General features: G+C 34.7%; 1 protein-coding gene and 1 non-coding gene across 2 annotated transcripts in view; one reads left to right on the top strand and one right to left on the bottom strand.

Moving 5' to 3' along the window:
* Window positions 1–14,849, bottom strand: part of THSD7B (thrombospondin type 1 domain containing 7B) — a 774,554-nt gene that overhangs the window by 217,583 nt on the left and 542,122 nt on the right. Inside the window, exon 14 of the mRNA XM_054562681.1 lies at window positions 8,870–9,048. Coding sequence (XP_054418656.1) covers window positions 8,870–9,048 — 179 coding nt within the window. The remainder of the gene's footprint in view (window positions 1–8,869; window positions 9,049–14,849) is intronic.
* LOC129061996 (U6 spliceosomal RNA) lies at window positions 1,729–1,833 on the top strand. The gene has a single exon (XR_008528240.1). It is a non-coding gene; the product is annotated as a U6 spliceosomal RNA (small nuclear RNA).

Genomic DNA, 14,849 nt, shown 5'->3' with positions numbered 1-14,849 from the left:
GCCTGTACGGGGGCTAATAAGGAGACAGAAACATAGAAGCGGCTCCTTCCTCCTGGCTCAGAAGTAGCTTTCCCGGCCTGAGGGCCTGGCTGCCTCTGAGCTCAGTAAATGCGTTTGGGACCAGGTCATGAAATTCCTTGTAAACTACATTGTGTAGTTTGCTCTTTATCCCCAAGGTAACAAGAAACCCATGAGAAACATTAAATATGGACAGATTTTTGATTTAGAAAGTTCACTGAGACTTCTGTGTGAGGAATAGAGTGGGGGGAGGAGAGGAGATTAGAAACAGAGGAAATGATGGTTATGGTGGTTGTTTAGGAAAAAGGTGAGCAGAGTCCAGCAGGAAGCTAGCGCCCATACTTCTTCTCTTTGGGAACAGAGATAAGGCTTGGGAGTCAACAGCAGTGACTGCAATGTGGTGATATAAGAAGTGCCCAGGCAAAGATTTAATGTGCCCAAATGGCTTTCACACCTCTTTTCATGCTGTCATTATCTAGATTTATATGCTATCTGTATTAAGGAAGACCTGTGATAACTTACAAGTTAAAATGAAGTGCCAATCACCTACTGAAGTTGAATGTATGCTTATCCTATGAGCTAGAAATTCTCCTCTTAGGTATGTACTCAACAGAAATGTATACATCTGAGTACCAAAGAAATGTACAAGAAGGTCATAGTTGTGTTATTTGTAATAGCCCAAACTGGAAAAAAATAAAATATCCATCCATCAACAATAAAAATTGATAAATTGTGGCGTATACAACAAAATAATGGAAAATAAACATGGATATTACATAAAGCAATAAAAATGAACAACATATTGCTACATAAAAATGCTGAGAAAAAAAGGCAGACACAAATGAGTACACGGTACAGAATCCATTCATGTCAAATTTTCTGTATGCTAAAACTAATTTATAGTGTTCGAAGTCTGAAAAGTAGTTCTGCATGGTAAGAGAAAGTGGTGGTGAAGAAGGTGGAGCACAAAGGAGGCATCTACAACACTGATGATGTGCAGCCTGCCCTCCACATCCACAGGTTCTGCATTCACACACTCAATGAACCACCAGAATCAAAAACATTTGGAAAATAGTGTTGTTGTTGCGAATGTGTACTATGTAGTTAGGCCCAGGATGGCTGCACCTGTACTGAATATGTACAGACTTTTTCTTGGCATTATTCTCTAAAAAATAGTGTAACAACTATTTCCATTGCATTTACATTATGTTATTATTATAAGTAATCTAGAAATGATTTAAAGTATGTGAAAAATACGCAAGGGTTATATACAAATACTATGCAATGTTATATAAGAGATTTGAGCATCCACAAATTTTGCTATCCTAGGAAGGTCTTGGAACCAATTCCCCAAGGACACTGAGAAATAACTATTATTTCTTGATGTTGGTGGCAACTGGATGGGAAGGTTCATTTTGTGGAAATCCACAGAGCTCTACTTATAATGATTTGTGTATCTTTTGTTTACACTCCTTAATAAAAACATTTATATAGAGATCAAAGAATCACAAATTCATAGGAAATTAGTTATAAATATGTGAAAAGTTATATTCCTTTTTGCCACTAGAAAAAAATCTGCAATGCTGAAGAAGTTGTTTAGAAATAAAATAAAACAGGCTTCCCATAGAGGAAGCAGTGACAATAGCTTTTGTTATGCCTCTAAGCTGAGTTATTACAACTAAATTATATGTCTTTAAATGTTTCAGTAGAGTGCTCACTTTGGCAGCACATATACTAAAATTGGAACTGTAGATAAGATGAGCATGGCCCCTGTGCAAGGATGACATGCAAATTTGTGAACAATTCCATATTTAAAAAAAAGAAAATGCTTCAGTAGAGAAATGTAAAAAGAGAAGCAACCTACATAATTTAGTTCCAAAAGGTGGTATGGTATAGGTAAAAGCAAACTGAATTTGAAACAAATTATGTACTAGAGACCAAGAAAAAATAATTCTACCTAGCATTTATCAAGTACTTATTATATGCTAAGCAATGAGATAGGAAATCTATATTTATTTTTATTTTACATTAATACAATGATCTTATGAGGTAGCTGCCATTGTTATACCCATTTGACAGATTATAAAACTGAGACTCAGAAAAGTTAAATAATTTCCTCATGTTCCCACAGCTAGTAGATACGGCAGGGCAGGATTTGACCTCAGACCTAACTGACTCCTAACCCCTTATACTCATCAGTAGGTGAAGCTGAGCAAGTAATCACAACCCTCTAAACCTTAGGCTCCTCTTCTATGAAATAGGAGACCTGGCCAGATTTGCTTTGAGTGGCGAACTGTGTTCATTGTTTAGATTGGGAAGGGCAGGCTAAGTCAACTGAAGAGAAAATCTTTTCCAGAGCTAAACTCAGAAGAAATGGTATCCTCAGTGCCAAGAATCTCCATTCTGGTAGTGTTGAGAAGAACCAGCAAAAACAACCCCTGTTAACAAACAGATTCCTGGGTCCACTGAAAATGTACTGATCGCTGTCTGCAGAACCGGGGCCTGTGGAAACGGTTATTATTGACTTTCCCCCAGCTGACAGCGATTTTTTCTATTCTTATGATCAATAAATGTTTTTGAAAAAATAAACTATAGATTTCAAAAAATTTTTGACAAGCTTCTCAGAGAGACTATTTTTATCTTGACTCAAGTTATGTAGAAAATATAAATCATTATTCAATAAATGCTTTTCTGCAGGGATCTATCATAAGATTTAGTCAGGATATAGGTTATTTGCTCTCTGGTGATTTAATATAGAAAAAAATTAAAAATCTAAAGGGTACAAGTTTGCATCTGGCAGGTAAATCCGTCCTGGCAATCTAATGCACAACATAGTGATTATAGTCAATGATACCTTATTATAAACTTCAAAGTGATTAGGAGACAGATCTTCATTGTTCTCACCACAAATAGGAAATGATGTCATGTGACCTGAGAGACGCATTAGATAATGCTAGCAAGGTAATCACATTATAATATAGAAACATATCAAATCAATACATTGTATATCTTAAACTTATACAATGTTACAATATTGTTAATTATCTCAATTAAAAAAGAGAGAATTAGCATGCAATTTAGAGTCTTTTAAATACGTCTTATTTTTTTTTAAGAAGGTGCTGTACTCCTGCCAGTTCACCATTTAACTTTCTAACAAGAATGTTTAGTAAAGCCAAATACTTGTGGTTAAACTCTGATCCATATCCTTTCAAGGCATTAAAGAAGGAGGGGCAGATCCATTCTGTATTGAAAGTTTAAATGACAAGATGATTTAGCAAAGATATGTCAGAAAAGTAGGTTCTGATGATATTTTTTCTAGAAAGTATTTGGGAATTTCTACTTGAAGTACTTGATTAAGAAGAGAGTTTTTCAAAATTGCAAACACAAATGATGTGATTTTTCTGCTAAAGCTGTTGTTATCTAATATACTATTTCAGGAGTTCAAGAGTTCAGGTCCTAAGAATAATATTAGATACGGAAGCACATTGAGAGAATTCCAAAGACAAAATGTGAAAAAAATGTGCCTGCTTCACAATTATACAGCTATCTCCAGCCCAGCCAATCCCAAAAACCATGCTTAGAAACAGCATTTGTGACATTTGCCAAGCCAGTCTAGTACAGAATATTCTAGAAGTGCATAGAACATCTTGAATAACAATTAAAAGTTAGTTTGCATACATGCAGAGAAGCAATACTCTGTATTTAAAAACAATAAAATGAAACACAGAATGGACAACAGGTAGAGAAAAACTGCTTCTCATGAGTGATTTTGGCAGCTCTCAAGAAAAATGATTAAAATTTCAAAAGATTTTAACAAGCCTGAGGGGTATTCTTTTGAAATGATCAAGATTAGAGTATGTGTGAACGCAAATGTGGGGGAGAGGAATCTCTTGAGAAGGAAAACAACAATTTTTCTCAGAGACGGTGACAGGGCAAGAACAAAAAAGAAAAATTGCCTCTCCTCTGAGCTGTACTCAGCTCAATTAGTACAATGTCACAACTTGAGAGCAGAGAGTATGAGTTGGCAGACAGGCATAAAAGGTAGAAATAGAAGAACACTAGCCCTTAGGAGCTATTTCATGCTACCTATGAGATGGAGTGTAGTGCACTGGCGCTTTGGGATAATAATTACTATGTTGGGGAAAGGTAACATGTTTTAGGAGTATCTTGTTCATTACATTATCTTAACCCTAGGATAAATTACTCTACATCCCTTAATTCTATGACATGGTACTTCATCTTAAACAAAAGGTATCACAACAAGCCCCTACCCCTACCCATGCAAGAACAGTACACCTGAATGTACTTAATCATGGATAAGCTCAGCTGCCTTCCATATTAATGCTCAAGAAGGAGTCTTCTTGCTCCATTACAGTCTGGGGCTCCTGCCAAGTACTAACTCCAAACTGATCAGGTCTGTGCCAGGAATGATTTGGATTAGGTTAGAATGAGTACAAGCCTGCTTAGTTGAAAAAAGGAGGCCAAAATTGGTTAAATCGAATTAAACTTTAAGTGTTGCCATATTTTCCTGGGTAAACACATATTCGGACAGAATGACAGTTATCCTATTTCTATATCCTAACATGCTGCTAATAATTAATGTAGCAGTACTAAAATGAGCAAAAACTCTCTCTATAAAAAACCCTTTCTCATTCAGAAGCCTCCTTCTAAGGAAGAAGTGCTCATGTTAAAATATATCTGTATATATTTGAGGAATAAAGGTATTCTTTAAAACATTATTACTCCACTATGAAAAGTAAAATGCATCATACACATCATATCCAAATTTAGGCCACTTTTCTTTGGAGGGAAGACACACCTTTAAAATAGCAATTGTTTATAGAGTTCACACATATTTAATTTGTATCCTTTCAGTCTGTTGCAAACAGAATAAAAACTCTTTCAAAAGTGTATTTACATAGATAGCATGAAGTTTTAAAAGTATAGATAATGAATCTCAGTCTAAGATTTTTATTTAAACTTTATGAAAATGAGATTTGCAACATATAAATACAATATAATTTTTTTGAACTTTCTTGTCTTTCATTGTGTGAAGAACTCATAAAGGGAAATGTTAAGTCCAATGAAGCTTCAATGTCCCCATATTTAATCTTCTATTAAGCAGAACTCCGAAAGAAAAAAAATCACAAAAATATACAGTACTAGGGCACTTAAATCCACCCAACATATTATAGACTGTAACAAATTAAAATTTATTATGTCTTTTATTATGCACAGTAGTGTCAAAGGCATCAACCAACTGATCTGATACTCCAATGCAACTATTTAGAAGTTTTCCACTTAGGTAAGAGCTTTGGGTAAACTGCTTGTTGGAGCTATTTAGCATCACAAATACACTTAGCAGAAAGCTACTCAAGTATCGCTGTCATTTTGGCACTTCTTAGAGAAAGAGCATGTTAATAGGTTTTGGTTTAAAAGGGAGGCTTTTTATGAGATATCATAAATATTGATTTCACTCACAGATTCACAACTGTTTACAAGCTTGTGTATGTTACATAATACCAACCTTTCCATTTATATACCTGAGTGAGATTTCAATGGGGATCCAAACACCTAGGATTTTTCAGGCAGGTCTTGAAAGACTCTGGGCAATAATAATTTGGAGGTTCTTATTTCTTTCCTCTAAAAGAGGAAAATTTTTGAAAATTCAAGTAAAAAATCACAGCATAAGAGATCAGAGTTCTAATATATTTTGTCTTTCTATGGAACTATCTATCCATGAATCCAGAGAGAAGACTTTTCAAATAAAGCATGCAACGAATATAATTTGACAGTCCACTAGAGGCTTCAATGCATTACAAAAGTAGAAAGATAACCCTTCCCTTCAAAAAGACCTAAAGAAAAACAAAGGAGGAAAATGAATAAGCATATGCAGGCATATTAACATTTACATAGGCATATGCGCAATAGGCAATGCACACACGTGAGAAAGTTTAATTTTTTTTTTTATAAATGGTATGTTAGGCTCAATCTAACATATACTGAATTTTTCTCATGCACAGATACTGAAGATATATGCCTATTTTATGGATTAATTTGGTTACTTTTTTAAGGTCTTTACGGATGAATGGATGATAGAGTATTAATATGGTTCCAAAAATAAGAAAATATATCTGAACCTAAAAACCAGTTGGAAAGAAGACAAATATCCTGAAGCCAGTAGTAAAATTGAACTTTACAAAACAGCCGCAAGTGGGTGCACCTCTAACTAGACCACGCTGCCAGCTAAGAAAAACAAATAACGGTCTCTCCTAAAGAAAAATCACCATAGATAACAGAAGATTGGAGATATTTCCTAAATAATGAAAATTCATGACAACCCTATTTATTTTCAAATGAATTAACAAATGTAAATAGCATCAATAGAATTCTATATAAACATAACACACAGGGGTTCTTACCCTATAAAGAACAAACATTCAGTGGAGTCACCACAGATAGCTTCCCACAAATGCACTAATAGGTGTATATGTACTTGCTTTAGAAAAATTGCTCTGAGGAGGGTTTCTTTCAAACCTAGGATTTTTCACATAAGAATCCTCCCTTGCCATTCACAGACTTACAAGTGAGAGGGAGTGCTTATTACTTATTGATGTGATCAATTAACTTTTGTTAAAACATAAAGCAAAGTGTGGACTGGGGTAAAGTTTTTTGATTCAAGTTTAATTTAAGCCATAAACATGCTAGATAACTGAAACATCTTTACATTAGAATATAGGCCATACTAAATTCAATTACTGGACCATTAAACCTCAGGATTCATTTCTGAGCATCACAACACACAAATGTCTTTGGAATGCTATAATGCCTCTCCTGAACTTGAAAGAAACACCGCCTGCAGACAGGCCCACCTGAACTTAATTTTAATTTATGGAATTTATCTAAATTACTGTTGAACTTGGGGCTTCTTGTTCGTACTACTTCTTAAGGTTTTAAGCTTTATGTGTCAATGACATATTTAGAACAAGTTTCCTTTAAGTACATTGACCTTATTCATACTTTCAAATTTGATGTATACATTTCTATACATTTGCCTTTGCATACTGAAAATAGTGTCTTAAAGTCTATGCTCAAATAAAATTCTTTTATTCCTTTGATAATTTCCTAGCTCACGAGATTAACATATCAAAATTAGTATTTAATACCAGTGTTATAAAGACTTAGCTTTCCTTGATGCTTTTGAGAAAGATATAAGAATTCCATACATTATTTATAACTATAAATTCTTAGTAGTTTTCCATTTTAAAAGCCTAGAAAATCTCTATAGGATGGCCAAATATTTTTCATACTGAGTATTTACTTGAAATTCTTCCTTCTGACCAAAAACCTGTATTATTCCTTTCTTTGTACTGAAGTAAGGCTAATCTTAGAAAGATTATCTCTGCTCTGATTAACTCCTATTTTCATTAATCAGATCCCTTCATTAATCTTCATTAATTTTTCCTTCATCAAACTACTATACTTGTGGAGCTTTTTTGTAAATTTTATGTTGATTTTATGATCCTCTGCCTTGTCTTCCACAACAGGTTTATATCTGTTTTGAGAGAGAAAAACTGGGCCCTTATTTTACCACACAACCTTAAAATAAAAGGCACATAACACTGTCCTGTCTTAGAACTTAAGTATTTTTGTTGGTATAAGTTTTTATTGTCAATGAGTTATGTGCCATTTATCAAAACTTAGGGAAAAATAGGTAGAGATGATGGTCTTGAATCGACAAATGATACCTAAACCCAAATACTACTAGATGTGCTATTCAAACTAATTAAAAACAGATGCATGAATTTCTCTTCCATTAAACAACCTGTACAGAAAGTCTAATCAAAATGAGATTAAGAGGACAGAAATTCATACAGTAGAATTAGTAATAGAAGCCTGTGTAGCTATTCTGTTAAAGCAATTTTGGAGAATAAAGACTCAACCTACCCATAGAAGATGTACTTCACCTCTCTAAGAATAAGTGACTTTTATTTTTTTTGAGGATAAAGGACTTTTTACTATCATCATTCTGTTCTCCACCTATTCAACTAGATTAAAAAAATATATTATACATATTTATAATATGTGTGCATATACATGTATATATATGTATACATGTGTATAATCTAATAATCAGTATGTAATTGTGGGAGAAAACTTAGTTCTTTATTATTCTTAACTAAATCTTAGAGACTCTGTTTTACGGATAAAGTCAGCTGAAATACTCAAATCAATTTTGATTGCTTAGGATGGCACTTTAACTAGACATCTCTATGGAAGGGTATTCAGGGTTCCATTTATGAAAACAGCTTTGACTTTTGGAAACAGGTAGAGAAATAGTTCAGAAGAGACCTGAAGAGCTGTGGAAACACTGGCAAAACTGAGAACTCCTCCAAAAATTAGAATAAGAAGTTCGGTGATAGAAAACCATTTTTGAAGTATATGATCAGACCAGTAATTATATTTGTGGCCATAAGTAACTGACATTCCTCCAACATTAGTACATTCATCTGTGCATGTGTGTGTTTGTGTGTGTATACATGTATCACTTTTATAATATTAAAAATAATCAAATTATATTTCAAGATTATTTAAAATCAATTGGATCAATTTTTGTAAACATTATTAGTGCTAATAATATGAAGTTGAACTCAACCTTACCTAGAAATGGCCAAGTCTTCTCTTACTAATTGTATTATATTGATTTCTGCTTGGTGAACCCCTCTCCTGAACTTGTGATAACCTTTCATTCATGAGCTGCTTGTAACAAGACAATGGCTTCAATTTCAATAGGAAATAATAAAGGGGGTAATTTTTTTTAGCTTTTTATTTGCTGCTCCATGCACTTTACCTGATTCTTGAGATCCAATTTGGGACATGGACGACCTCCGTTGTAAGGTTTTTCTTTTAGCCATTTGGATCGAATTCTCACTCCAATCCCACAGGATGAACTGCAAGCCCCCCAGCTGGACCAATCACTTAACTTGCAGTCAAATGGGCAGGGGATGACACATTCTTCTTGAATATAACCTGCAAGAAAAAAAGAAAAGAGTTGAAGAGAAGGGAAAAAGTGTCAGATCAAAATGTAATGATCAAATTCACTTGGAGCTCAGATTGCTTAACAATACTGCCACAGGAGCTTCGGTAGTTTTCCGCTCAAGTAAACAGACAAAAGTTCTCAGAGACAGTATATATGATTACATCTGCAATCCAAATTTGTGCCATCTGTTTATTTCATAGACAATTCTGGGATGGAACAGTGCAGGGAAAAGTGCACAGTGAGCTCTGCTTTCTTATCAGAAGAAATGAGGCAGTTCAGGGCTAATGATACCATCCCCCTCACTGGATATTGCATCCCACCATTCCTGTAATTCGGTCTGGAGGCAGGGAGTAGAATAGAGTCAATCATTTTTTGTGTCTGTGATCAGCAAGGCTTTCATTAATAAAGCTCTTGATTCTCACATCTAAGTACTGTGACTTGGAGTGGAGTGCGGAGGAGGGCACGGAAGGCACCACCAATTAGGAAGAATGGGGCGTTACTGAAAGAAGAAAGTAGAGGCCTAGTGAGAGGCTGTCTAATGAGATATTGGACTGAATTAAGAGATAAGGATTGAAATACAGATACAGATGTTCTAGCTTGGTCCTCTGCTCCGTTCTTGCTAGTCTTTCTCTAGACAATCCCACTGTTTACCTTCACCTCAAATGATCACTATCAAATATATTTTTTCAATTCTGATCTCTTTACTGAGTTCTATACCACCTACTCATCCACTCTAATTGGCCCAAACACTCCTATTTACCCCAAAATTCAACATGTCTAAAGTTGAGGCCATTGATTTCCTCCCAAAACATTATCATTCTCTTCTATTAATCATCTTAATTAACTGCAACATATCTGATTCCTATACACTAGTGTATATACATGCTTGTGTGCTCTCTTCCCCTTGCATTTATACAGCTTATCCTAGCCACAGCTCCTGTACAAATTCAAGGGGACAAGGGCACACAGATATTGTCCTGTGAATAGGATAAGCTGCCATACCCATGATTAGGTTCTGATGTGCAGCAAAGCGGAAGTAAACTCACAGATATAATTAACAGGCCAAATTAGTTGATTTTGCATTAACCCGAAGGGAGGTTATTTTGAGTGGGCCTGATAATCAGATGAAAAAACCGTAACATAGTGATTGGGTCCTTTTTGTGGAAAAAGATGCTCCTGCTGGCCTTGAAAAAGCAAACTGCCATTCTATGGCATGCCTCTGGAGTGGCCCATAGCAGGGGACTGAGGGCAGCCTCCAGGACCTACAAGCATCTCTGGCTATCAGCCCGCAAGAAAACAGGGCCTCAGCCTTAGCACTGCATGAAGGTGAATTCTACCAATAGTTCCAAGGCAGCCTGGGCGGGAAGTTTTCCCCAGTTTGGCCTCTGCCGAGACCTTAGCCTTGGCCCACACATTGATTGCAGCCTGGCGAGACTCTTAAGCAAAACAGAAAATCTAGAGAAGCCAAGCCTGGACTCCTGACCTTTGGGAATTGAGATAATAAATGTTTTGAGCAAAGTCTGTTGTAATTGGTGATGGAGCAACTGAACACTAGCAGATTTTCCAAAATAAAAAATCTTGCAGTCATTTTGGACCTTTCTCATTATTTTACACATATATTAATAGGTGTAATAAGTTTTTATGTTAAATATGTCCCCCACTCTACAATTCTTTTGTCAGTCTTTAGTTCCAGATATTACTGTTTCCTGTCTGGGATGCTGCAATATTCTCTTCACTAGCCTCCCTTTTTCCTAATCATTCTTTTTTAATATTGGTCAGTTACTCTTCTAAAACTCTATCAACTATAATGAAAAATATATTTAAAAATAATGTTGAAAAGATAAAAATACATGGTTTATGTTACTTCTTTTAAAATCTTTGCTGCTTCTTCATTGTCTTGAAAATAAAATGCCACTTACTTTGCAAAAACTGTACGATTCTTTTCAAGAGGCTCTAAGCAGGGGTTTTCAACTTGACCATAAAATATACTCCCATTGCCCAGGATACACTACAGACCAATTTGACCAGAATCTCAGAAGATGGATCTAGGCATTAGTAGTGTTCAAAGATCCCCAGGGGAGTCTAATGTGCAGTCAAGGCTGAGAACCACATCCCTAACTTGTTTTATTCCTGCCCTTCCTTTTCCTCTATCTTGAAATCTGTCCACATAGACTACCCCAACTTCTCCAATAAAATGTATGCCTCTCATCATGCAAAGCTATTCTTTCTCTAGCCTGTTTAGCCTTCCTGGTTCATTACTTCAACCACTCTCTTGCCAATATAATTGACCAGCTGGCCCCATTGTTCTTCTGCCATGCCCGCCTGGCAAAACTTCAGACCTAGATCGTCCAATTGTTTCCTACTCTGAGCTTAACACTAAACTACCAAGCAGATATGCAAATAAAATGCTAGTACACACTGGTGACCACACTCTGTAGTCTCTTCCTTCAGCAAAGTTCTTACACTGCCTAGTGATCCTTCTGCATTTTCTTTTCAATTCTATTTCACGTTACAGCTTTTTCAAACCTTCTCTACATGCCTTCAAACTTTTAAGAACTCACTTCTTCTCCCTCCCAAAAAATGTTTTGAAAGAAATGAAAAAGAATTTCTTTAATTTCCTATAATTATATCTGTATACATCCTCATTTTTTTATCTTCTCTCTTCATATTACAATGGGAAATAGCAACCACTTTTCTCCTAAAGGCACATTTCACCACTTGATACCTTTCCAGACTTTTTCAGGACCTTGTTTCCTTTATTTATTTCCTCCCTCCCTCCATCCCTTCCTCCCTGTGCATATGTTAGTATACACACATATATATTACATATTAAATATAATTTTATACTTCTGTTTCTCTTATATTAATATTAGAATGACTTTACATTTTTCAAATAACTCATCGATAAGAGAAAGTACACTGAACATCTAAGGATTATCAGGAAGGATCTTTCTGGGGTTGAAAAAAACTGCTCCACTTGAAGTTGTTAAAAGACTAATTCTCTGTTGTTTAATATAATTGTAATTCTACAGAGCATTGGTCAGCATTTCAGTATTAAGTACATAATAAAGCTAAACACAGGATTAAATAGAGTCTACAAGCATTATTTAATTTTACAGAGAAACTGAGTCACAAAATGATTCCACTTGCTACTGAATGGAAAGAGCAGTCCTAGTAATTAAGTGGAATTAACTCTCAAGTCATGCATACTTCAGATATGAAATTCCAGGAGACTTCCTACAAATAACTTTCAGCCCTGTCTGGTGGAGCCCAGTGGATTGAGCACTGGCCCGCAAACCAAAGGGTTGCCGGTTTGATTCCCAGTCAGGACACATGCATGGGTTGTGGGTCAGGTCCTCAGCAGGGGGTACATGTGAGAGGCAACCACATGCTGATGTTTCTCTTCCTCTCCTTCTCCCTCCCTAGCCCTCTCTGTAAAAAAAAAAAAAAAAAAATCTTAAAAAATAAAATAAATTCATAATTCTTAAAATATTAAAAAATCAATAACTCTTAAATATTTGAGTAACTATAAAGATTCTGTGTTGAAGCATATTTTGAATTAGATGCCCTTTTAATTCAATGAGATTTCATTTTTATCTATATTTGCATATTGAGGGATTTTAATTAGAGAGCCTCTAAAGGGCTGTTTTATTTATTTTTTTTCTTCTGATAAGAAATAAACCCAGAGGATCTCTATGAAAGTCAAGGTCATAAATTCAATGAGTATAAAATAGTTTTGAAATTCAACAGGACCAAGCAACAGTGACATTCATTTTCCAGGAAAGTTATATTTATGCTAGAGTATACCCCAAAGGAAGACCCACAGTGAAAACCATTAATAATTGCACATTCTTATCCCTATCTCATAATTGAAAGGATTAGTTTTACTCACATACTTAATAGTTACAATTTTTTTGGCAACAGAATATGATCAAATGTGGCTACATACAAGGTTAACCAGCCAAATGAGAATTCAAATTCCTGACTATGGAAACTTCACTAATGTTCTAAAAAACTCATTTACATAAAATATATCTCAGAACAGCTTCTCTAGTAACATTCATAAATCTAAATTCAATTGCTATGAAAGAAGCAGATTTTCTACAAAAAATACTTTACACTATGATTAATATGCAGAATACATTGCTTGGACTGTCATATTACTTAGCCTGGGGGTATTTTCATGTTCTATTTTAGTTATCTTTATGCGTGAAGTGAGGTATAAAGTATTTATTAGAGAATTATCAATAAAGCATACACCCAACATTGTGATTTTATACACTTCACATAATACGTATTCAAAAATTATCTGTTGCTCTTACGAATAATGATGAACTACATAAAATCTCTGATTAGTGTCTCTATGTTATAACTGGAGGACTTTATTTAATAATTTACCCATGCAGGCTGAAGCCCACAGATATGGAATGACTTTTCAATCTACATTGCTAATGCCCCAAATATTGCTCTTTAGGTTAGTGTAATAGACTTACCTAAATAGGTAAAAACACAGCTCTACGTACAAGGCAATCTTATTGATAAAACTACTTCCCATAATATTACCTCCTGTGCCTTTTTCTCCCCCCATAATTCAAGTACTAACACATTTCCTGCTCTCTAAGAGTTTCATTTGAAGCATTAAAAGGAGAAAATATTAATAATATTAAGAGTCTGAGGAATAACCTAGGTTAATTTGCTTATATGTTTCTATTGTGTAGAGTTATGGAAGACATCCTACTACTCAGTGCATGCTCTATATATTGGCATTTTGCTAGAATAATGAAAACACACTACTAAAAATAACGTAGCTAAAAGATGAATAAAATGCTGATTGTCTCTTCCCTACTTCAAAGGGAAAATCTGGAAGAGACTTGTAGGTTAAAATAATATAATGTTTTCATTTCTCAATGTTTAAAGGCTATTCTTTTCATTCATACACTTTAGTACAACTATTTATCTAGTAATGCACTATACTAAAAAGTATCTGATAATTTAAATCAGGGTTAAAGTACACATTTGTTTACAAGAGATGGAGAATATGGGGGCAGATGTTTTTGAGATGGTTGCAAGAAAGACAATTTGAGAAATTAGATCAACACTTTGCCATGGTATTCAAGGGACGGCAGACAGTATTACACATTTATTTAAAATCTGAATCTATTAACATGTGGAAATGTAGGTCAATCTCAATAGGGTTGCCAGTTTGCTTCAGTGAATTTATATTCTGACCTGGGAATACTACCCATGAACAGCAGTTACGTTCTTTCTCAGGTGGTTCCAACCTTATTCAGGCCTCTGTGAAGCATTAGATGAGAGAGTTGGAAAGCACCTAACTTTTCATTACCTCTTCTTTTTAAATTTTTGAGTTATTAAAAAATATTTTGAAAATACCATTTACTAGTAGAAAACTATCTTTACTGCATATATAAAACCTCATCAGCATAATAGACTCTCCGGTGTTGAACAGGGTTTGGTACTACAAATAACAAGGTATCTTCTTTGGACCCAAAGACTAATCAGACACCAGAAATACCACTGATTCAGAAGTTACACAAAATTCAAATAGTTATATTAACAAAAAAGTACTTGCCTGGACTCCTTAAAACTCAAATATATTCTGCAGCATAACTATTTATTAAATTGTATTACATTTAACAGAAAAAATTATCTAAGTATAAACCACTTTTATTAATAATAAAAAATGTAATTTACTGGTGCACTTTATTTCAGATGTAGATTCAAGGTCATCTAGGCCAAAAGCTTCATTTTATAGTCTGGTCAGAAGTACAAA

This window comes from Pteronotus mesoamericanus, unplaced genomic scaffold (genome assembly GCF_021234165.1).
Source record: "Pteronotus mesoamericanus isolate MK-2021 breed Mesoamerican mustached bat unplaced genomic scaffold, CSHL_Meso_final scaffold_651, whole genome shotgun sequence".
Taxonomy (NCBI): Eukaryota; Metazoa; Chordata; class Mammalia; order Chiroptera; family Mormoopidae; genus Pteronotus; species Pteronotus mesoamericanus.
Note: the sequence above shows the minus strand (reverse complement) of the source record. Positions and strands in the feature narration are given on the sequence as shown.